This window comes from Anolis carolinensis, chromosome 4 (assembly GCF_035594765.1).
Source record: "Anolis carolinensis isolate JA03-04 chromosome 4, rAnoCar3.1.pri, whole genome shotgun sequence".
NCBI classification, from domain to species: domain Eukaryota; kingdom Metazoa; phylum Chordata; class Lepidosauria; order Squamata; family Dactyloidae; genus Anolis; species Anolis carolinensis.
In genome coordinates, this window is record NC_085844.1 from 240,409,111 (window position 1) to 240,432,386 (window position 23,276).

Genomic DNA, 23,276 nt, shown 5'->3' on the forward strand with positions numbered 1-23,276 from the left:
ACATCTTTAAAAAAATCTTAACACTCCCCCAAGGCTCAGAGTGGCTTACAAAAACAAGCTAAAAGTTTTGATGTAACTTTGGTTTTTGTTCCAGTTTCTTTTCCCTGTGTGGGATGGAAACTGCAGACCATGAGCAAGTAAAGTTAAATTGCAATGGTTTGGTGCCATTTGTGGCAGTTTGATGATGATTTGGGGATGAAAAGCAGGAACATTTGGAGGCTTTAGAAATGTCATGGGAGCTTATTGTTGCAGTTTCTAAAGTTGCTCCTGACATCAAAAAAAGGTTGTTATGGATCTTCAGGTTGACTCCTGAGTTATGACGGGGGATTTCCTTGGCAAGATTTCTTCAGATTTCTTGCTTTCTCCAAGGCTGAGAAGTTTGTGATTTGATCATTTAGTGAATTTCCACAGATTTGAATCCTGGTTTCCCAGAGTCCTAGTTAAGAGTTAGGAACCGTGGTAGCACAATGGGTTAAATCCTTGTGCCAGCTGAACTGCTGACCTGAAGGTCAGCAGTTCGAATCCACAAGACAGGGTGAGCTCCTGTCTGTCAGCCCTAGTGTTTCATGCAGGGACTTGAGAGAAGCCTCCTGGCAGGATGGTAATACAGTAGAGTCTCACTTATCCAACAGTCGCTTATCCAACGTTCTGGATTATCCAACCCATTTTTGTAGTCAATGTTTTCAATACATCGTGATATTTTGGTGCTAAATTCGTAAATACAGTTATTACCACATTACATTACGGCATATTGAACTACTTTTTCTGTCAAATTCGTTGTTAAACATGATGTTGTGGTACTTAATTTGTAAAATCATAACCTAATTCGATGTTTAATAGACTTTTCCTTAATCCCTCCTTATTATCCAACATATTCGCTTATCCAACATTCTGCCGGCCCGTTTATGATGGATAAGTGAGACTCTACTGTACATCCAGGCGTCCCCTGGGCAACATCCTTGCAGACGGCCAATTCTCTCACACCAGAAGCGACTTGCAGTATGTTCGCTTCTGACACGATAAAAAGTTAAGAGTTAGATCATGACACCGTACTGGTTCTCTGTCGTGGGAACTTGAGGATCACAAAGAAGGGATATGGAGACTACACTTTGCTCAAAAGCTACACTTTGCCCTCCTCTGTTCTAGGTACCATTTAAGTATACACAGAGATCCATACTTTACAGCTTGAGAGACCTTCACGTGTTGAGGACAAAGCTGTGATTACTTGAATTCCACTCCAAACAACAGAAGATGGGAAGAAGTGCGGAAAAGACATGGGGCAACTGCCATCCCTGAAGACAGACAGGCAGGGAATGAAAAGAGATGGTTCCCTCCGCTTCCTTTAATGTGAGGAGACAATTGGATCATAGAATAATGGAGTTGGAAGAGACTACATGGGTCATCTAGTCCAAGCCGTCATGCAGGAAAAACAATCAAAGTACCCCTGACAGATGGCCATCCAGCCTCTGTTTAAAAGCCTTCAAAGAAGGAACTTCCACCACACTCCGAGGCAGAGAGTTCCACTGCTGAACAGCTCTTACAGTCAGGAAGTTCTTCCTAATGTTCATGTGGAATTTCTTGTAGTTTTAACCCATGGCTCCTAGTCCTGGTTTCAAGGGCAGCAGAAAACAAGCCTGCTCCCTCTTCCTTAAGGCATCCTTTCACATATTTATACATGGCTATCATGTCTCCTCTCAACCTTCTATTCTGCAGACTAAACATACCCAGTTCTTTAACACGCTCCTCATATGGATTAATGGTCTCCAGGCCTCTGATGCTTTTAGTCGCCCTCCTCTGGCCTCCTTCCAGCTTGTCAATATTTCTCTTGAATTGTGGTGCCCAGAATTGGACACAGTATTCCAGGTGAAAAAGATCTGACCAAAGAAGAATACAAGGGCACCATAATTTCCCTCGATCTAGGCCAGGCATGGGCAAACTTGGGCCCTCCGGGTGTTTTGGACTTCAACTCCCACAATTCCCAGCAACGTGATGGATGGCCAGGAATTCTGGGAGATGAAGTTCAAAACGTTTCCAGGAGCAAAGGGACTTGAGCCTTAAGCCCCACCTCTCCAAACACTTTGAACCAATGGCAACGCTGCCGCTTCTTCCTTTCCTTCCCTCCAATCGCATTCAACTCATACCGCGCAGGCGTATTTGCGCGAGCGTATCCAACTCACTCCGCCTTTCTCCTCGAAATGCGCATGCGCAAGGAGTCGCCACGCCAAGGAGAAGGACCTCACACCCAGTGACGTCAGTCTCCTTTCTTTTTGCCGGCGGCTTTCGACACTTCCTTTCCTCTTCCTGTGGCGCGCGGTTGTGACGTCAGGACGCCTGAAGCCTTCGGAAGGGCAAGGCCTGTCAGAAAATGGCCGCTGTGGGATGAAAAAGGTGAGGTCTCAATGTTTTGTCGTAGGCTTTCATGGCCTGAATCACTGGGTTGCTGTGGGTTTTCCCGGCTGTTCCAGAAGCATTCTTTCCAGATGTTTCGCCCACATTCATGGCAGGCATCCTCAGACGCTGGGAGGTCTGTTGGAAACTAGACAAGTGAGGTTTATATGTACAGTAGAGTCTCACTTATCCAAGCTAAACGGGCCGGCAGAAGCTTGGATAAGCGAATAACTTGGATAATAAGGAGGGATTAAGGAAAAGCCTATTAAACATCAAATTAGGTTATGATTTTACAAATTAAGCACCAAAACATCATGTTATACAACAAATTTGACAGAAAAAGTAGTTCAATACGCAGTTATGTTATGTTGTAATTACTGTATTTACGAATTTAGCACCAAAATATCACAATATATTGAAAACATTGACTACAAAAATGGCTTGGATAGTCCAGAGGCTTGGATAAGTGAGACTCTACTGTATATCTGTGGAATGTTCAGAGTGGGAGAAATGATTCTTGTCCGTTTGAGGCAAGTGTGGATGTTGCAGTTGACCACCTTGATTAGCATTGAATGGTTTTGCAGCTTCAAAACCTGTCTGATTCCTTTCTGGGGGAATCCTTTGTTTGGAGGTGTTAGCTGGCCCTGATTGTTTCCTGCCAGGAATTCCCCTGTTTTCTGAGTGTTGTTCTTTATCTACTGTCCGGATTTTAGATTTTTTTTTATACTGGTGGCCAGATTTTGTTCATTTTCATGGGTTTCCTCCTTTCTGTTGAAATTGTCTACCTGCTTCTTGTGGATTTCAATGGTTTCTCTGTGTAGTTTGACATGGTGGTTCTTAGGGTGGTCCAGCATTTCTGTGTTCTCAAATAATATGCTATGTCCAAGTTGGTTCATCAGGTGCTCTGCTGTGGCTGACTTCTCTGGTTCGGTTAGTCTGCAGTATCTTTCATGCTCCTTGATTTGTGTTTGGGCAATGCTGTGTTTGTAGACTTCCACAGCTGCATGGTATATGGTAGACTCCTGCAGAGGTGGGATGATCCCTCTTGTCCTTTGCTGAATGTAGCATTTGTTGGATTTTCTTAATGGATCTGTAGATAGTGTGTAGGTTGTGTTTCTGGAAATGCAACAACAAATGTGACTACAGTACTAGCAAAATCTGGCTACCAGTATTAAAAGGTTCTAAAATCAGGACAGTAAATAAAGAACAACATTCAGAAAATGGGGGAATTTCAGACATGAAATAACCAGGGCCAGCTAGCACCTCCCAACAAAGGATTCCCCCAGGCAGGAAGCAGCCAGACTTTGAAATGGCAAGATCATTTAATGCTAATCAAGGTGACCAGTAGCACCATTCACACTTGCCTCCAACAGACGAGAGTTCTTTCTCCCACCATGGTCCTTCCACAGATATATAAACCTCCCTTGCTTCATTTCCAACAGACCTCACAACCTCTAAGGATGCCTGCCATAGATGTGGGCAAAACATCAGGAGAGAGTGCTTCTGGAATATGGCCATATAGCCCGGAAAACTCACAGCAACCCAGGTGAGGTATCATTTCTTTGTGTGTGTGTGATTTTAAAGGAAATACCTTCTAGATGACTTACCAATAAAAACATAAGAGAGACTTGCAAAATGGAAGTCATAAAAAATTATGTAGGATTGTGCTATTAATCATTTAATGAGACTAGTCATTGGTTGGAAGACTCGGGAGACTGGTTAATTAATGGATTATTATTATTATTTGCCTCATGGATACTGCTTTGAAATCCATGAGAAAAATTATATGAATTATTGTTTGATTCATTTGCTGTCAGTTTTCTGTATTGAAGGTTTCTGTATTTAATAATAATAATAATAATAATAGATTCTATTTGTTACTCACCTCTTCTCACAGTCAAAATACCTCAACATAAAATATATTATTATAAAACACATATATGAACAATACATTGTACAATTATTAAAATACCACAGTAATAGAACAAAAACATAAAATTAAAAGTTGTTATTATTATCCTGCCAGACTAATCTTTTTTGATAGAGCTACAAGCTTGGTAGGCACAGGCAGTGCTGTGGATGTAGCATATCTTGATTTCAGTAAGGCCTTCAACAAAGTCCCCCATGACCTTCTTGCAAGCAAACTAATCAAAAGTGGGCTAGACGATACTACTATTAGGTGGATCTGTAATTGGTTAAGCGACCAAACTGAAAGGGTGCTCACCTATGATTCCTCTTCATCCTAGAAAGAAGTGACGATTGGAGTTCCATAAATAGGATTCGGTCCTGGACCCAGTTCTGTTCAACATCTTTATTAATGAAGGTTTAGAGGGCGTGCTTATCAAGTTTGCAAATAACACCATATTAGGAGGGAGAGCTAATACTTCAGAAGACAGGATCAGAATTCAAAAAGACCTTAACAGATTAGAGAGCTGATTGGCTAAAACTAACAAAAAGAATTTCAACAAGGACAAATGTAAGAGGCAGAAAAAAATTTAATGCAAAGATACAGGGTGGGTGACGCCTGGCTCAACAACAGTCCCATGATGGCAGGCATCCTCTGAGGATGCCTGCCATAGATGTGGGCGAAACGTCAGGAGAGAATACTTCTGGAACATGGCCATGCAGCCCGGAAAACACACAACAACCCTGCCTCCTTACTTTTATGGCAGCAGCACAAAACTTAGCCATTCTAAGTGATTGATGGCTCCCTATGTCTATAAGATGTTTTAAATAGTAGCCGTCAGTTCTACCAGGTATCTTTTGTACAATGGGAGTAATAAAAACAGCTCAAATATCTCTACAATATAGAAGGACATTCCTGGCAGTTTCTACTTTTTCCATACCTCATGGGCATACTTGTTCCTGGTATAGTGTGCCTGTAAACCTATCTTGCAGTAATGCTGAAGGCAACACATTAAATCTGGCCAGGGTGAAGGATTTTGTAAATTTGATAAATAACTCACTGGGGTGAGTAGCATCATACTTTTATCTATCCATTTCTCCCAGATGCTCTTCCAGTTACACATCCCAGGTACAGTGCTTGATAACGGATTTGGCCTTGTCATATCCAAGTGCTATTAACACTTGAGGTGTAAACCCCATCTATTGTATGTAATGGGACTTGAGCATCCACAGGAGGAATGGTACACCAGCAGATATCAAGGAATCACTTTCTGCCAATGAAGGCTACTTAACAGCATATTTAAGCAATATGTATTAAAAATAACACTGGCACACACACATTTTGGTGCCTCAGATGTCAAGAGGGTATATCTGACTAACTGATTGCAAAAATGGCTCCAGTTTTCCCCTGTCAGCTCTAGTTTTTAAGATAGAGCATATACCATCTAGCAGTCGCCATCTGCTCCCCCATATAAAATCAAGATAACAATCTCTAAGAAGCTAGAGCTGATGCGGTCTAGTCAATGCAAATTTCTGAATCAGCACCCCAAATAACCCCAGGAACAGATCTAAAAACTAAGGATTTGTTGTTGTTGTTGAAGTGTGCACATGTTAGGGGAATCTGTGCTCGCTTTCAGATGATGTGTAGAATCGTCTTTACAGCTTGTGCCATGTTATAACTAACCTAAATTAATTTGGATTGGAACTCATATATCTATTAAAACACCTAATAATGGTTTGTTGTTAAGTACTATGGAGTTCACTTTGACAAATTTAACATGTTTCTTAAGAGCTGAGCAGGGACAGATAGGGAAAGTAATTCCTTGAACCATGTTTGCCTCCTGAAGATGGGGCTGTTGTGTGAATATTCACATGGCAGCCTCGTCCTCAGGAATTGAGCAGTGGGCCTGTACAAGACCCCAGTCTGCCACTTGTTTCAGTTTTATTGGTACTGTTACTTGCTGTAGATCGCCCTAAGTCCCTTCTGGCGGAAGGGGCAGGATATAAATAAAACATAATATTATTATTACTTCCTTTCTGAGGGAGAAACCGAGACTTGCAGTGTGCAGAAAGAAGAAGAGCAGGCCCCATGTGCCACTCCATGTATCTTGTGGATCTGGTTCCTTTTCTTCTTCCTGTGTTCCAGGAGTATCTGTTTCACCCAAACAAAGGAAGGGAGATACCAGGAGAAACGGAAAAAAGCAGCATATAAAAAGAGGCAAGGGAGTAGGATCCATAGGGTAAATGTCCCGGCAGAACAGACTAGCAGCACACAGTTAGACAAAAAGGCACTAGTTCCTCTTCCTGTGTGCCATTTATTTCTGTTTTTTCTGGTATCTCTTCTTTTGAGGCATAATAAGGAAAGTTTGATGACTTGTAAGGCAGTCCTATATTGTGTAAGGAATTCTGGAATAATTTAACTAAACCCTCAGAGGTCTTAGGAAAGTACTGCACAAAGTAGTTTTGCTTAACCCATATTGTCAACATGACAGTTTGATCCTGCACATGTTTTCTGGGTAGGATGGCAAGGATTAACATCTGGATGAGATACTTTATTGTGTGTATAGAATAGCAGGCTTGATTTGGAGTTCTAGAGTAACAAAAGCAATTGTGAGAATGAACCTATGAGGGCAGCAATTCATCAGAGTTAAGTGTACTTGTTTTTGTAATTTTGCAACCACTGCAAATCAGAAATGGGTGCAGCTGTGCATGATTGGTCCTTGCACAAGTGCTCAATTTTGTTATAACCTTGTTTCTCTTGCTCTTAATAGCACATATCTTCTGTATGTCTTACTTATCTTACCCTTTAATCACTCCCCCCCCCCCTTTCTAGGCAGAGATGATGCGAATAACAGTCAGAGCTTGGTTGGAAAGCCAGTCGATTTGGGCAGATTCACATACACGGTGTTCGCTTTTTCCACAGAAGGTTAAAAGCTGGCACAAGAATCTTAGCACAACCTGCTGGATATGTTCAAAGTCACGAAGGCTGGAATGCAAAAGAAACCTTTCAGAAAAGAAGCTGGTAAAGTTTAAACAAATGATCAACTTAATTGCAAATGCAGGTTGAGCATCCCTGATCTGGAAATTCAAAAAGCTCCAAAACCCTCTTCCACCCCGCCACCTTCCTTCCCCCTACCTATGTTACCAGGATCAAGGAAGGAAGGTAGAAGGTCTCCCTCTTCCTTGTTACTGCAGCCACCAGCATCCTTTCCTTAATCTCTGCTGTACTCATCATTGTGGTAGCATCCCATGAAGTCATCATACCACTGGTGGTGAGAAGAGGATCTTCCTGTAGGAATGCTTGGTATCTTTAGTGCAACAGAGTGCAATGTAGTCAGTGCTCTCTCTCTCTCCATGTGTGTGTATGTATGTATGTATGTTACCTAACTTTGCTAGAAGAGTTCCTAAGTCTGACCCTCATGTCTGTGTGCAAGGCATCTTGAGGCAGAGAGAAACCTCATGATGCTCCCTTCTCAAACAGGGCAATAAAGCACACAGAAGACTTGGGAAGAAGGGTGGAAGTGACCTCTTCATGCAGGCAGGAAACAAAGCACCTTGAGCTACAACATAGATCTAAGAAATAGGAAGATCAGACATCAGGCATGCACCACAGGGTTCTCTTTGTTCCTGATTGCTCTATATACAAGTGTTGATACTTCTTTGCTTCCAACACTTCCCACTCGTCTCACATTGGCACCCCGTTGCTGGCGGCAGTGGCAGCAGTACAAAGCCACTTGGCTCCCTTGCGTTCCCACCAGGGCTCCTCCTTCGCTGCCACCACCACCTCCTCCTCCTTGCCAGCAGGAGATGTGACACATGACATCCTTTCAGATATTTAAACCTGGCTTTCATGCCCCATCTCAACCTTTTCTAGTAACAATTTGGCTTATGATTTAGAACAGCAGAGCACATGTTGACACCTGCTGAGAGGTGAGAGAAGCCATCTGGTAGCATGAGATATTTTTGTCCCATTTATTTGAGAAGAGGGACCTCTTATTGACCTTATTTGTTTATATTCCAGAGACTGCTTTATAAAAACTTTTGGCAAGTATTCAACATTCAGGAAAGACAAGTAATTTGTTGCATTGTTTCAAAGTAATTTAGAGGAGCATTTTGCAGTTGCAACCACTTGGTGATGCTATGCAAATTTTTAAAAGTTTTATTTCCTACATGGTGTCCTGGTTTATGCACACTGTTGGCTATTTGCATTTTGTTTATTTACTTAGCATCTGTAACTTTCATGTTCAAAATGTAGACCTTTAACAGTATTTGTCTAACAGCTCTGTTTATTAGACAAACCCATTCAACTGTGAGCTTTGAAAACATTCTGGAGTTCTTTGTTACTGTAAGATTACATAATATTTTATATTGATGTTAAGATGCTAATCTTAATGAGTGAAGATGACATACCTTTTTTTAGTAATATGAAAACAGTCAAAAACTCTGAAAATAAAATCAAAAACTAATTAAATATAAACTCTCATTGAAACTACTGCGACTTGGTATTTTCATGAAGGAGAGACAGACTATTACATATTTTTCATTAAGGGTTGACTATTGTTTTAATGTTGCTTGACCTAGATATGAAGCCCCAGGGGGAAAATGCCATAAAAGAGGACAGTCATTTTTCCCAAGGACAATTTTTCACTCTTTAAAATAGAAGAAATGAGAACCTTTGAGGAAAACAGAATGATAAAATTTTTCATTTGTTGTAATTAGTGAAGTTCTTTTATGACAAGGTTTGCTTATTCAAGATTAGTGATGCAAGATTTCCATACATTTTTAAGATATGGAAAGAAACCTATTGTGCGGGGAAATGTATATAAATACTTTTAATCAACTTGTGCATGAAACAAAGTCTGTGTACTTTGACCCATCGAAAAGCAAAGATGTCACTATCTCAGTTTTGGATTTTGGAGTATGTTGGATTTCAGAATTCCAGATAAGGGATTATCGACCTGCATAGGCTGTAGTTACAATTTTGCTTCTATAAAACAAAGCTTTTATGTATTGTATTGATATGTCAAATGGCACAATTTTATTTGTTAACTAAATTATGAATGAAACGTTTTGTCTAAAGCAGTAAGATAAGTTTGATATTAATACATATTGCTTAGCTTGAGTTTTTCCTCAATTACGAGTGTGTTTACACCAAATATTTGCCTATGTGTAAAGCCACCTTGAGTCCCCTTTGGGGTTCAGAAGGGCAGGGTAGGAATATGGAAAATAAATAAATAAATAAAAAACATGTTTTGGTACTTGGAGGTATTCAAAATAATGTTTGTCCCATTTCAGACTCGCTGCTTTGTAGATCATCGAAAAGTGCGTCTCACAGCAGGCAAAGGAGGTGATGGCATTAGCTGTTTTCATAGTGAACCGAGAAAAATATATGGCGGCCCTGATGGTGGAGATGGAGGAGATGGGGGACATATTATACTGAAAGGTAAGAGAGTTATATATTTTAAATTATTTTGTATTTGTGTACAATTGAACTATTTTCTGACTGTTTCCCAAACCCAAATTGGGATTTGGGAACAGAAATGATAAATGTGTATGTGTCCAAGGAATTCTTAAAAGTACATGCTTCACACATGCCATCATGTGTCCCTTCCTACTGCTAAAGTTATTTTCAACCCTTTTCTAACTCCTTACTTTCTCCAGATACATTTTTTTATATTGCTTGTGCATCCCACTTGTCGTGTTCCCCTACAGTGACTTATTTGGTAAGCAAAGCCTCTCTTTTGAGATACCATTCAGGAGAACATGACTCTGAAATGAAGCATATAATTATCTCTGGAATTCATAGAAGGAAGCAGCAGAGTTTTATTTAACTCTGCTTATCTCAAAAAATTCTTTTTATCTCCTTTTCAGTTCACAGAGAAACAGCAAGTGTGCACAGCATCACAGTACAGAAGAGACAGTTCACCTAAATGACAGCTTGAGTCAATTTGATTTCAATTATTTACATTTGCCATGGGCATATAGACACTAGATGGTGGATGCAAGATTTCCCTTAATTGCTTTTATATGTGACAGTGGGTAACGCTGTCTCTCCGGAAAGCAAATACTCTCATTATCACTCTTTACATTATGCTTCCAGAATACATTCCATTATTTTGATGAAGAGAGAGCCATAGGAACCTGAGTAGAATTGAATATAATGCTTAATATTCAATATTGAAGATATTTTTAAATTAAAACCTTGCAAGTACATATTGTTTTAGCATCTGAAGAAAGAATTCTGGGGGAAAAGACAGCTCTCGTAGTGCTTAGTCATCTAAATAATTTCAAATTACACACTGGAAACAATCCCAAGAGGCAGTTTTACACATTGATTGATCATAGAAGTGCTTTTTGAGTATTAACCATTTGCCACTTCAAAATACCATTGCAATACAATTAAACATAGTTGCAAAATGCTGTCTTGAGGTATTAATTATAAAGAAAAATACAGTTGTCCCTTTACATTTGTGGCTTTCACTTTTGGGGACTTGATTAATCACAGATTTGATTAAAATGCCCTTTCTAGGAATCTATAGGTCCTCGAGTTGAATTTTACGATCACCTTCCTGGAAAGTTGGCTATGGAGTCATGTGGGAAGAGTTAGGGATTCCTAGAGAGGTGTTCTCTCAGGTAAAAAAAAAATTACAGTGTTCTTATATATGCAACTAGTTGTGGCCAGCTATGCATTGCTGTGGCAAAGTGTGGTGGTATGGGAAATAAAGTATTGAGGAATTGGTGGTAGTTAGTATATGTTATTTCCTAAAGCTTGTGAATATACAATATTTCTGGTTGTTCCTTGCCTCTGTTGGAGGCAAGTATGAATGCTGAAATTAGCCAGAATGATTAACATGTAATGGCCTTTCAGCTTCAAAGCCTGGCTGCTTCCTCCCTGGGGGAATCTTTCATTGGGAGGTGTTCGCTGGCTCTGATTGTTTCCTGTCAGGAATTCCCCTGTTTTTAGAATGTTGTTCTTTATTTACTGTCCTGATTTTAGAGATTATATTGTTCTGTTTTATTATACCACAGTAATTTTTTATATATTATATTTATAATTGTTTGCTTTGAACTGGATTATATGAGGCCCCTTCTACACAACAGTATAAAATCCACATTGAACTGGATTATATGGCAGTGTGGACTCAAGATAAACCATTTCAAAGCAGATACTGTGTATTATCTGCCTTGGCATTCTGGGTTATATAGCTGTGTGGAAGGGCCTACACTGCCACATAATCCAATTCAAATCAGATAATCTGTATTTTATAGGCAGTGTGGAAGAGGCCTAAGTGAACCCTCAGCCATTGTGGCTGAGGGGGTTGCTAGGACACAAAGTGAGTGAGGCCTAAAGGGGGCGGGGCCTACCCTTTTGACTGGCAGCCAGGGGGAGAATGGCTCTTCCCCGTCCTCTGTAATTTGGATGTTATTTTTCTAGGTTTTTTTATTGAAAGACATAGACTGGATGACTATGGCCAAATTTGGTGTGGTTTGGTTCAGTGGTTTTGTCGTTTACTCCATGGGAAAAACGCACGCGCGTGTGCGCACACACACACATATCAATTCCGTAGTGGTCATGTGCTTGTAACCCCGGCAAATATGGATAGATGACTGTAATTGCAACTGGAGGAAGAAGAGAAGAATGTTTGAATTATAGCTGTAACAACTAGTTGATAAACAAGCTTAGCTATATAAGTCTTGAGAATTATGCAGAAAAGGAACAGAATCAACCTATTGTCAGTTGGCTGTGAAACCCACAGAAAGAAACAGTAAAAAACAGTAACAGCAGAAAGCACCAAGTTGGAAACCAGAAGTGGAAGCATGAGACTTTAGAAACAAAAGAAAGCTAACAGAACAGAAAGATCACTTCTGGTTATATGAGTCAGAGAAACACATTTATAAAAAGATTATATAAAGTTTTGGATCTAAAGCTCTTACTCAGCAAGTAGAATTTTCACATAATTATATGTCATTATTATGCACTTTCAAATCAACTCTGACTTATGGTAAAGTTATCATAGGTTTTGCTTGGCAATATTTATTCTGAGGAGCTTTGACATTTCCATCCTCTGAGAAAGTGTGATTTGCCCAAGTTTATCCAGTGGGTTTCCATGGCTGACCAGGGATTTGAACAATGTGAAGAGGTTGGAAGAGGGGATAAGCCAGATACAGATTTAAGCTAGGATAAGTGTCCTTCCACAAACACTGTGAAATCATGGGACTTTCTGTTGTACAGAAACCAAGAGGGGGAATATGGAAAATGTGGTTCTATTTGCATTCAGAAAAATGCAAGATAGTAAAAGAATATTTAAAGTAGGTATTAGACAATTTACTTAAAAAGCTTTCCTGACCCAAACCGCTTAAAAAAAGAAAGCAAATATTCGGAATCAAGAATTTTGATAGTGTTTTAACTATTAAAGTTTGCAGGATAGATATATTAAATTGGATATATGTTTTTTAGGTTTTAAATTAATAATAATAATAATAATAAAACTTTATTTATACCCCGCCACCATCTCCCCAACGGGGACTCGGGGCAGCTTACATGGGGCCATGCCCAGAACAGTACAATATAGCAAAATATAAAACAACATATCATGATACAATTAAACAATACAATAAATAATCATATACAATGCAACACAAAATCTCTCTCTCTCTCTCTCTCTCTCTCTCTCTCTCTCTCTCTCTCTCTCTCTCTCTCTATATATATATATATATATATATATATATATATCAGGGCGGGCCGCATGAGACACTTAATTAAAACTTGGGGTGAGAAAAGGATAAGAATACAATCATGGAGACCAGGGACATAAGATAAAAACAATCTAGAGGGTAGATGTTGGGGGAGTAACAAAAGAAGTGTATAATAGTTACTCTCCGAAAGCACATCGGAAAAGCCAGGTTTTTAAATCTTTTCTGAAGGCTAAAAGAGTGGGGGCTTGCCTAATTTCAATGGGCAGTGAGTTCCATAAACGGGGGGCCACAGCAGAGAAGGCCCTCTCCCTTGTTCCCACCAGGTGGGTCTGGGATACAGGCAGTGGCGACAGGAGGGCCTCCCCTGATGATCGAAGAGATCGGGCAGGTTTATGGTAGGAGATACGGTCACGATGGTAGGTGGGTCCCAAATCGTTTAGGGCTTTATAAATGATGGTCTGCACCTTGAATTGGGATCGGAAAGTGAACGGCAGCCAGTGGAGCTCTTTAAACAGGGGAGTAGATCTCTCCCTATAACTCGCCCCCGTTATTAACCTGGCAGCCGAGCGTTGGACCAGTTGTAATTTCCGAGCCGTCTTCAAGGGAAGCCCCACGTAGAGCGCATTACAGTAGTCCAGTCTAGAGGTAACTAGGGCATGGACCACTGTGGTCAAGTCAGACTTCACGAGGTATGGTCGCAGTTGGCGCACAAGTTTGAGTTGTGCGAAAGCCCTCCCAGCCACCACCGACACCTGAGCCTCAAGCGTCAACGCTGAATCCAGGAGGACCCCCAAACTGCGGACCTGTGATTTCAGGGGGAGTGCAACCCCGTCCAGCACAGGTTGCCACCCGATACCCCGATCAGACGAGCGACTGACCAGGAGAACCTCTGTCTTGTCAGGATTGATCCTCAGCTTGTTCCTCCTCATCCAGTCCAGTATCTGAGCAACTTTGCCTGCAAAATGGTGTGCGAAATCGCTGCACCGAGTTGCCAAGTCATCAGGAAGCCCCTGGGTCTCAGGAGGCCGCAGGAGCTCCCCAACAACTCGGAACAACTCCGATGGCCTGTTGGCTGCAGACGCTATGCGGGCATTCGTGAAAACTTTCCTGGCTGCTCGCAGAGCCACGGAGTAAGCCTTAATAGCGGCTTTAGCCCGTGCTTGGTCAGACACATCCTGAGATTTCCTCCAGATGCACTCTAGTCCCCTCCTCGCACGCTTCATCACAGCCAGCTCCTCAGTGAACCAAGGAGTCGACGTGACTCTACGCAGCGAAAGGGGACGTTCGGGAGCGATCGTGTCAAGTGCCCTTGCCAACTCGCTGTTGACCCAAGAGACCTCAGAAGTCCATCCGGATCCATCAGCCTCCTGGGGCGGACCATCTTAATGGGTCCACCACCCCTGCGGAGGTTAGAAGCCACGGCGAAACTTAAACAGATCAGATGATGGTCAGACCATGACAATGGAAGAATATTTTGCTCTTCCACTCTGACTGTCCCACCGTCCACAATAAAAACCAGGTCCAACGTGTGTCCCGCCTGATGTGTGGGCCCAGATATAACTTGAGTCAGCCCCATGGTCGTCATGGCAACCATGAAATCCTGAGCTGCACCTGTCAAAGTGGTCTCGGCATGAATGTTAAAGTCCCCCAAAACTATGAGTTGTTGGGAGACCAGGGCCGAATTGGAGACCACTTCTGCTAGCTCGGACAGAGAGACTGCTGGGTCGCGGGGTGGACAGTACACCAGCAGAATCCCCAAGCTGTCTCGGGCTCCCACCTTCAGGAAGACACACTCAAACCTCGGAGACTGCGGAACGGCGCATCTGATCAGGGCGATGGACTGCCGAAAGATCACCGCGACTCCTCCTCCCCGCCCCCAGCCCTGGCCTGCTGATGCACCCCGAAACCTGGTGGGCACAGCTGGGTGAGATTCACACCACCCTGCTCGTCCAACCACGTCTCGGTGATGCATGCCAGATCCGCCCCCTCATCCAGGATCAAATCCTGGATAACAGCTGTTTTACCGTTGACGGATCTGGCGTTCAAAAGCAGGACCTTAAGGCTGGGAGGTCTGTCCTGAAGACTACCACACCTATTCCTCTCCAGGGTCGCAAAAACTCTGTTGCACTTCTCCCTGGGTTATATATTGTATTGCTTTTGTGTCTGTATTTAAGAGACATAAAGCAGGATAACAATATAATAATAATAATAATAATAATAATAATAATAATAATAATAATAATAATAATAATAATAATGTTTTATTTTGTTGATTATGCATATGTTATAATTTTCAAACACATTGTTTTGAAATGTGTTTTGTGTACAGTAGTATGCCATTGGCAACTTACTGTTGTTTAGATGAGTAGGATCATTAGATACCTATGTTCAAGCAGCAGTAACCAATGTGCAAAAACAGATTCTGACATTAATGGTGTGTTCTCTTCCAAGAATCATTCATTTTCTGTTTGCAAAGTGAATAACAATAACAGTAGTCTTAACTGAATGTTTTGCAGTGGATCAGCAAGTCAAATCCTTAGCTTCACTTCTCCCACTGTATAGAGGTTTCAATGGAGAAAAAGGAGGGAGTAAAAACTGCTATGGAGCTGCTGGTAAATCTATTTATCTTAAGGTATGCAACCAATGTTTGTGCTTAAATGTTCTTTCCTTTAAATGTTTACCAGTGTGAATGAGTTGTCTGTTGGTTTATTATATGCAGAAAGTGAAGCTTGTTTTGCAGACAAATGTGTTCATGATGCAAAGCCCTAGTCTTAATTTGGCTCCAATTTGTCTTTTCTTCTAAGGTCCCCATTGGTACAGTGGTTAAGGAGGACAATGAAATTGTAGCTGACCTCAACCAACATGGTGAGGAATATGTTGCAGTCTATGGTGGAACTGGTGGCAAAGGCAACCGTTTCTTTCTGGCCAATGATAATCGAGCACCAACAATGGCTACTGAAGGAGAGCCAGGAGAAGAAAGAGTTCTCAATTTGGAGCTCAAGACGATGGCCCATGCGGGCATGGTACGTACTTTTTCAGCAGAAGATTTGGGAGGAACAATGTGAGGAGAATCCCATTAATTTTGGATGTGGAAAAGGGAGGGAGAGAGGAAGATGGATGCGATTTTACATGAAATAATTTGCACTACATTTGTGTTGTCAAAGGCTTTCATGGGCGGGATCACTGAGTTGCTGTGAGTTTTCTGGCTGTATGGCCATGTTCCAGAAGCATTCTCTCTTGGTGTTTCACCTACATCTATGGCAGGCATCCTCAGAGGTTATGAAGTCAGATCTCACAGCCTCCTGAGGATGCCTGCCATAGATGTGGGCAAAACATCAAGAGAGAATGCTTCTGGAACATGATCATATAGCCCGGAAAACTCACAGCAACATGTACTAGATTGTTTTGGATTCTTCATTGTTGTTTATTTTGTTTTATGATTCTTATTTGAACCACTAAGTCTGGGAACATGAAAGAGTAAGAGCCTAAAAGTGTAGGTTTATTTTTCCTGGCTGAGTTGGAGCTTCATGGGATTAGGAATTAATAGGTTTTTTTAACATATTCTGATTATTGTTTTAATAATTGTAATATTTAATTCTATTTTAATATTTGTATTTTGTAGATTTTAAAATTGTACTGTTTTTAAGGCTATGATCCCTTTTGGGTCCCAGTCCTGGGAGAAGAGCAGAGTATAAATTATTGTTGTTGTTGTTGTTGTTCTCCGTCTCTCCTCATGGCTCAAGGCAGCATACAACATAGTTAAAATAGTCCTTTGGTAATAAAACAGGCTGGAAGATCCATAAGACAGTGCTTTGTTGCCATGTCAGAAGCAGAAAGGTTGGCTTCAATTTCTCTTTCCTAAAGGTCAGACTGACTATAATTCATCTGATCAATGAGAGTGGTGGGCAAAGTGACTTATATCCTATATCCGCTCCCAGAGTTGTTTTATGGGCTGTGCAAGAGGGGTTTTTTTTTGCTCTCCCCCCCCCCCCCCCAAATTCTACAAGGCCATTTCACTATATTTTAGGTATGCTCTGCCCATTTTATCATCATAGTAATTATTTTTCAGCACAGTTATCTTGAATTTGTGCATTGGTGGGTGTTATGCAGTTGGTTTTCTGATTCTGTAGATCACGGTGGCAGAAGGAACAGATCTACGAAATATTGGATCCACCATGCCACTCAGAATTAAATACATGAACGGAAGAAGCTTGTACTTGTTGCTGCTTCACAAACCAAGTCTGTGTAGACCGATGTATTAAAATTCTGTATTGTGGCTTAGTGAGGACAGTGTTACCAGAGTTGGCTGCTTTTTTACATAATCAATTTTGGGCTGCTCCTTCCAGGTGGGATTCCCTAATGCCGGGAAGTCTTCACTGTTGAGAGCGATCTCCAATGCAAAACCAGCTGTGGCTTCTTACCCCTTCACTACCTTAAATCCACATGTGGGCATTGTCCACTACGAAGGCTATGAGCAAGTTTCAGGTATGGTTTTATAAGACTTACTTTGTGCTGCTCAGTAGTTTCAGCTGAGTTTTAAAGTATTAAAAGAGCATAAACAAAATGTTATAGCCTGAGTACTCTTTTTAAAGGCATGAATACTACGTTGGTCTTGTCTGTCATCTGTAATAGCTGGATAATATTCTTAGAACAAACAGGACCTAAAAGTAAAGACAATTACATAGCATTCTTTGGCTTGAATAACATTGAAATAATTCACTCTACTGTCCTAAGTGGTTTATCTTTGAAATAGTTTGCTGTGAGTTAGCTGTAAACAAACAAGAAACACATTGTTCTGGACTGAACTTGGAGGAGTTTTTTTTTTGGTTTTTTTGGCCAGTCCATGTTGATAGTATCTTTTCTAAGCTCCGATCCTGGTATTGGTCCTATCCACCAAAGGCAACAATAGAAGAAGGAGATGTCTGTAACATCAGCTGCTGCCCATCCTAGCTGTCAATGGGATTGACATTGGGATAGACTCTTGCTAGTCATTATATAATGTGATTGTATGCAGCTGCTCCTAGATCTCCTAGAAATTGGAGTGGACAGCCATGAAAAGAAGAGTTGTGATGCTTACCAAAAGAGAAGTTTCTCTGGTCCCTGTCTTTCCAAAAAAGATATGTCGCTGTTGCTAACCTTTATTTAGAATCATAGAATCGTAGAGTTGGAAGAGACCTCATAGGCCATCCAGTCCAACCCCCTGCAAGAAGCAGGAAAATTGTCTTTTAGGGTGGAAAGAAACAGTTCAGATTTCGTCAGACTGCATCTTCCTGACAAAAGACAAATGCCTTTGCTCTCAATTTCCTTATTTATTATTATGTTTTACAATTATATGCTGCCTTTCAGGAAACAGACCTTTCTAGGGCAGCTATAAGTAACATAAATATATGTTTATGAAATCACAGTGAAAAATATTAGCCTTTAAAAAATCATTAGCATTTTTTTTCACTGGTAGCAGATGACCAAGTGAAGGGAAGGGGGAGCCCATCTGGAGCAGGATCCAAGGTCTGCTGCTTTCTTCACCTGCTTCCTTCTATTGGGTTCCTTCTGCATGGCAGTTGAAATCAGATGGTCCCAAATACAGGGGAGTTTCTTCCACAGGTCAGCTGAGGAGTAGATGTTTCAGGAGAGCAGAAAATCTGGTTTTTCTCTCCCATAGCCTGTACATTCCCATGGGCATTTAAAGACTTTTACCTTCCGTTAATTGAGCCTCTAGTAAAGGAGTTTACATTCTTAATGGTTTGTTTTAGCTTTGATGCTTTGTAGTTTATTTTATTCTGAGATACTGGAATGTGTGTTGTTTTCATCCTGTCTGCTTAGGGTGGTGCAACGAATTTCATAGGGTTTTCTGAGGCAAGGATTACTTATAGGTAAATTTACCTGCTTCTTCCTCTGAACTATAATCTTCAGCAACAGGTATTCATTGGGGGTTTTTTTTCGTGTCAGGAGCAACCGGAGTGAGCCCCCCCCCCCCCCCAATCCAATACTAAGCAAGTTTCCAAATCAGACAGGACCTGGTGCCTTTTTAGACTCTAATCTGTATCAAACTTAATGTTTTGTGACAATGTTGTTTTTTAAACCATTGTGGAATTCCCAGAGCATTAATGTTTTAATGTAGTTAGTAAATGCAAAAAAAAATCATATATTACATCAGTCTTACAAAATTTATGTCCTTTTTTTACCTCAAAGCTCTGTGTAAGATCCCACAATAAGGCATCACATTTAAATATAATAATAATCTAGATGCACAACATAATCAACTTTCAACCAAACTGTATGTTTTAATCAATACCAGGGGGAAAAAATTCTACAATCAGTGTCATTAATTTACATTAATGGCAAAGTGTTATAGCCATTCTAATTAGGATACTTCATTTCCATAGAAACTGGTGGATAATATTTCAGATAAGACATATTTTTAACCTTAACATGTGACCTGGCTCTGTAGCAAGAAGACCTCCTGGCTACATTTAACACATTTGTGTGCTACATTTTGTGTATGAGAAGTATAAACAAGAGTTTGTTATTCTTTTTTCTTACCTAAATGTCTTGGCAAAGAAGACAGAAGACTGCCTTCTCCTCAAGCCTTTTATATTTGGCTGTAGATGGCTTGGGATAGAAACAGCATTCTGTTACTTGTGGAAAAATTTGAAGAAAGACCCGTTCAGGAAAGCTTATTGATTGATATCTTTGGTGTTCTGCAGCAGGAACAATAAAAAACCTTATGCACATTCTACAGCAGGCATGAGCAACTTCAGCCCTCCCGGTATTTTGGACTTCCTAGGAATTGTGGAAGTAGAAGTCCAAAACACCTGGAGAGCTGAAGTTTGCCCATGCCTGTGCTAAAGGAAAGGTGGAAGCAGAGCTGGTATTTGTAGACAAATTAGGGCTCGCAAGGCAATAGTTGTGCACTCTTGTAGTGAGATATTCATGAACAAAATAGGTTGCGTCTCTTCCTCTTCCTGTCTGCTGGCTACTCCTGCCTTTTCTGAACTTGGTGAAGAAACATTAGATCCTGCCTTCAAAAAGCATGGATACATTTTTCTGATATTTTTCAATAACTGGCACCCTATTGATTGCTTTGCTATCTATTTGCCTTCTTTTTGCAGTTGCGGATGTCCCTGGAATAATAAAAGGAGCCCATCAGAACAGAGGGCTTGGCTTAGCTTTCCTAAAGCACATAGAACGCTGCCGGTTTCTTCTGTATGTGTTGGATCTCTCTGTGCCTGAGCCATGGACTCAGCTGCGAGACTTAAAATATGAACTGGAACAGTATGAAGAAGGCCTGTCCAAGAGACCTCATGCCATAATTGGGAACAAGCTTGATCTTCCGCAGGCAAAGAGCAATTTGCCTCTCCTTAAGGAGCAAGTAGAACAGAGAGTCATCCCACTGTCTGCTCTGACAGGAGACAATCTGGAGGAATTATTGTTGCATCTGAAAGACCTATATGATCATTATGTAAAGACAGAAGAACGACAGAGCTGTAAGCCAATGAAGTGGTAGCTAGCAGGAAAGCTCTTCTTTAGTCACATCTGGGAAGAAAGGGGGTGAAGGACGAAATACCTAGTGTTTGTGAAACATATGTCTTGAACACATCCAAAATTAAAGGCACTTTCCTACAAAAGCGGAAGAAACATACCAGTGACTTCTCTCCCCCCCCCCCCCCCCCCGGCCTTCCCCATTGCTTAATTGGGTTCTTAAAGACATAGGGAATAGTCTGTTGGCTCTGGTTAATCTGATTATATATAATTGTACAATGTGTTCATACACATGTGGAGACTAATACTAGGGCCAACGTGTATAACACAGAAACAAGTATTCTATGAATGTGCCTAGACCTTTCCTTGAAGCTCTGCTTGCTTTGTTTCTATTTTATTTGAGAAATAGGCAAGAATGAATGACCATCTGTAGTAGAGGAGGCTGTATGACAAGTGATAAATAATTTGAAACAGTGCTATGAGAAATTAACTGATTTTACTGGTCTTAATCATGCTTAATTTTGTGTTGGATTATAGCCACAAGCAATTTCTAGGGCACAAAAAGAACAGAGAATGCCATTTTCAGAATATGCATAAATTGTGTTGGAAATGTTCATAAAAACACAATGATTGTCTGACTTTAGCATATCTTTCAAAAAGGCTTTAATCCTTTTGGCCATATTGCTTTCTTTGAGGTCCATGGTTACCCATTAGAATGCTACAATGCTACATAGCTAGGAAGGAATAAGAATGTACTAATTATTCATTGATGTCATCTTTCTTCTCTTTTATTTTTGCAAGAAAATCCTGCTTTTGTTCTCTGTCTTAATAGGGAGAAATGATAAATGGGGAGGACTGGGATGAATTAGTAGACTTTTCCACTGTACGTAGTGGAAAAATAGTAGAACTCTGTCCTCAAATGCCATCTATGTTTTTCTCAGGATCTGTTCACATGACCTTTAAGACATTCTTCTTGAAGGGCTCATTGTCAGCCAGCTTCTGGTTTGAAAATTAGCTAGAGGAAACCGGTGAGCCATTTAAAGATAAAATACATTTGGTCTGCCCTGCCCCCATATTTCATATATCTATCCATCTACACTAGTGGTTTTCGACTTTGGGTCTCCAGATGTCTTTGGCTACAGCTCCCAGAAAGCCTAACAGCTGGCAAACTGGCTGGGATTGCTGGGAATTGTAGGCCAAAAATATCTGGGGAGTCCAGGTTGAAAACCACTGATTTACACAAACACAGAGTTAGGCCCACATATCACACGGGGGAGCGGATCTTTATGTAATACAATTTTTATGTCATCTGGAACCCTATTTTTATACATGAAATGAACAATGTCTTCGGCTTCCCTGCAAATCTTACCATAAAATTACTCTGGAGGACCTAAAATATCCAGAGAACTATTCTTTCTACACATTTTCTTGGTCCGCCAGTTGTGTTCATAGGTCTTTGCAAATAAATGAAACTGTTCAGTGAGCTTACATAATAAGCAGACCTATTGTATGTGTATGTATTAATTAGAGAACAAATTAGAAGAATCTGTTGTGTTTTTACAAAAGATTTAATTACTGCAGGAAGGAAAGGCTTATTTATTCTTCTACACTTTACACTGATATCTTAGTAGCAAGCAGGAAGACATAATTCAGTAGCCAGTGACTCCTTGACTCAACCATTTCCATGGTTGCCACTTTGTCCCAGTACAAAGTTAGAATTTTATTAGGGCCACAGGAAATGTTCAAACTGCCTTGTATCCATGCACCCAGTTCTTACATGAGATGCCGCTTTGAGCAACAGCCACATGAAATGCAAGAACGTATTTTAACAGTCTGGCCTGGTTTAAACAACATAAAGCAGTAACACAAGAGAACACTGGCTGTTGGCCACAAGCCACTTGCACCATGGGTAATTTTCAAAAATATGAAGCTTTGCTCTGTGCTTGGTTTATTGTAATGTCTCAAGTCTTTGCACTTTCTCTTTGATTTGTTGGGAAAGAAACTGCAGATATAAAAGCATCTGCGTTTTGAAAGTCATGCAACAAAGGCTCTGCATCCAGCCATTCCTTTACAAACATGAGCAGTTGGGCGGTATGTTACCAGCGCTCTGTTCATAACTGATAAGCAAAGGTTCCTGTGGATCTCTGACTTCTCATGTTGTCCAAAGTGACTCACTTTGTTTAGCCCTTAATCAACGTCAGGACTAGATCCCTTTTATATGGCAACGGTGCTAATTCTTTCAAAGGCTGCTTAGTCTACATTGAAGCAGAGCACCCTGGTAGAACTAAGAAGAGAACACAATGTCTTAGAAGTGGGAGTTTTTTGTTTGTGCGGCTTGCAAGCAGCTTTAGGCTTCACCTTTCAGCAGCCATCTGGTCCTTTATTTTCAATTTTGTGTTTGTCTGAGAAGCTGCTAAATAGTGTAGCAAGAGATGCTGCTAAACATCTCTCTGGTGTCTTCAAAGCATATAATCTTCAAACCCCAACAGGATGCTCTTTAATCAAATTAACTTGGAAGACATTTTGAATGACAGAGATCCATTCATCTTCTGCTGGAGAGTGTAAATGAGTCATCAGTTTTGTTCTCTGATTGAAACATGACAATTGATTAAGATGAAAAGAGGATGAAGGATGGATTGTGCAAGTTATGAAAGCTTCTTAAGGTGCCACAGAACCAGCTCTCTCATCCCTGCTATATACTAATGTCTTGTCAGTTTCCTATTCTACTGAAAGATTGCCTTCATCTATCAGATTTTATTTTGTTTGTATGTATCATTTCACAGAAAAACTCTGGGCTGTTTCTAATA

At 40.7% G+C, this 23,276-nt stretch overlaps 1 protein-coding gene across 4 annotated transcripts; it reads left to right on the top strand.

Annotated features, from left to right (window-relative positions):
* The first annotated feature begins 2,129 nt into the window (after nucleotides 1-2,129).
* mtg2 (mitochondrial ribosome associated GTPase 2) lies at nucleotides 2,130-21,112 on the top strand. 4 transcript variants are annotated; one of them, XM_062979017.1, is made up of 8 exons: nucleotides 2,254-2,388; nucleotides 3,831-3,934; nucleotides 7,127-7,315; nucleotides 9,589-9,736; nucleotides 15,507-15,622; nucleotides 15,795-16,013; nucleotides 17,337-17,475; nucleotides 20,100-21,112. In XM_062979017.1, the coding sequence occupies exons 3-8, from the start codon at nucleotides 7,133-7,135 to the stop codon at nucleotides 20,492-20,494; spliced, it is 1,200 nt and encodes a 399-aa protein (XP_062835087.1). In that variant the 5' UTR covers nucleotides 2,254-2,388; nucleotides 3,831-3,934; nucleotides 7,127-7,132; the 3' UTR covers nucleotides 20,495-21,112. The 4 variants fall into 4 exon arrangements, with proteins under 4 accessions (XP_062835086.1, XP_016848948.2, XP_062835088.1 ...); XM_062979016.1 differs by lacking the exon at nucleotides 3,831-3,934 and having other exon boundaries at nucleotides 2,130-2,388; XM_016993459.2 differs by lacking the exon at nucleotides 3,831-3,934 and having other exon boundaries at nucleotides 2,130-2,388; nucleotides 7,217-7,315.
* The last annotated feature ends 2,164 nt before the right edge of the window (nucleotides 21,113-23,276 follow it).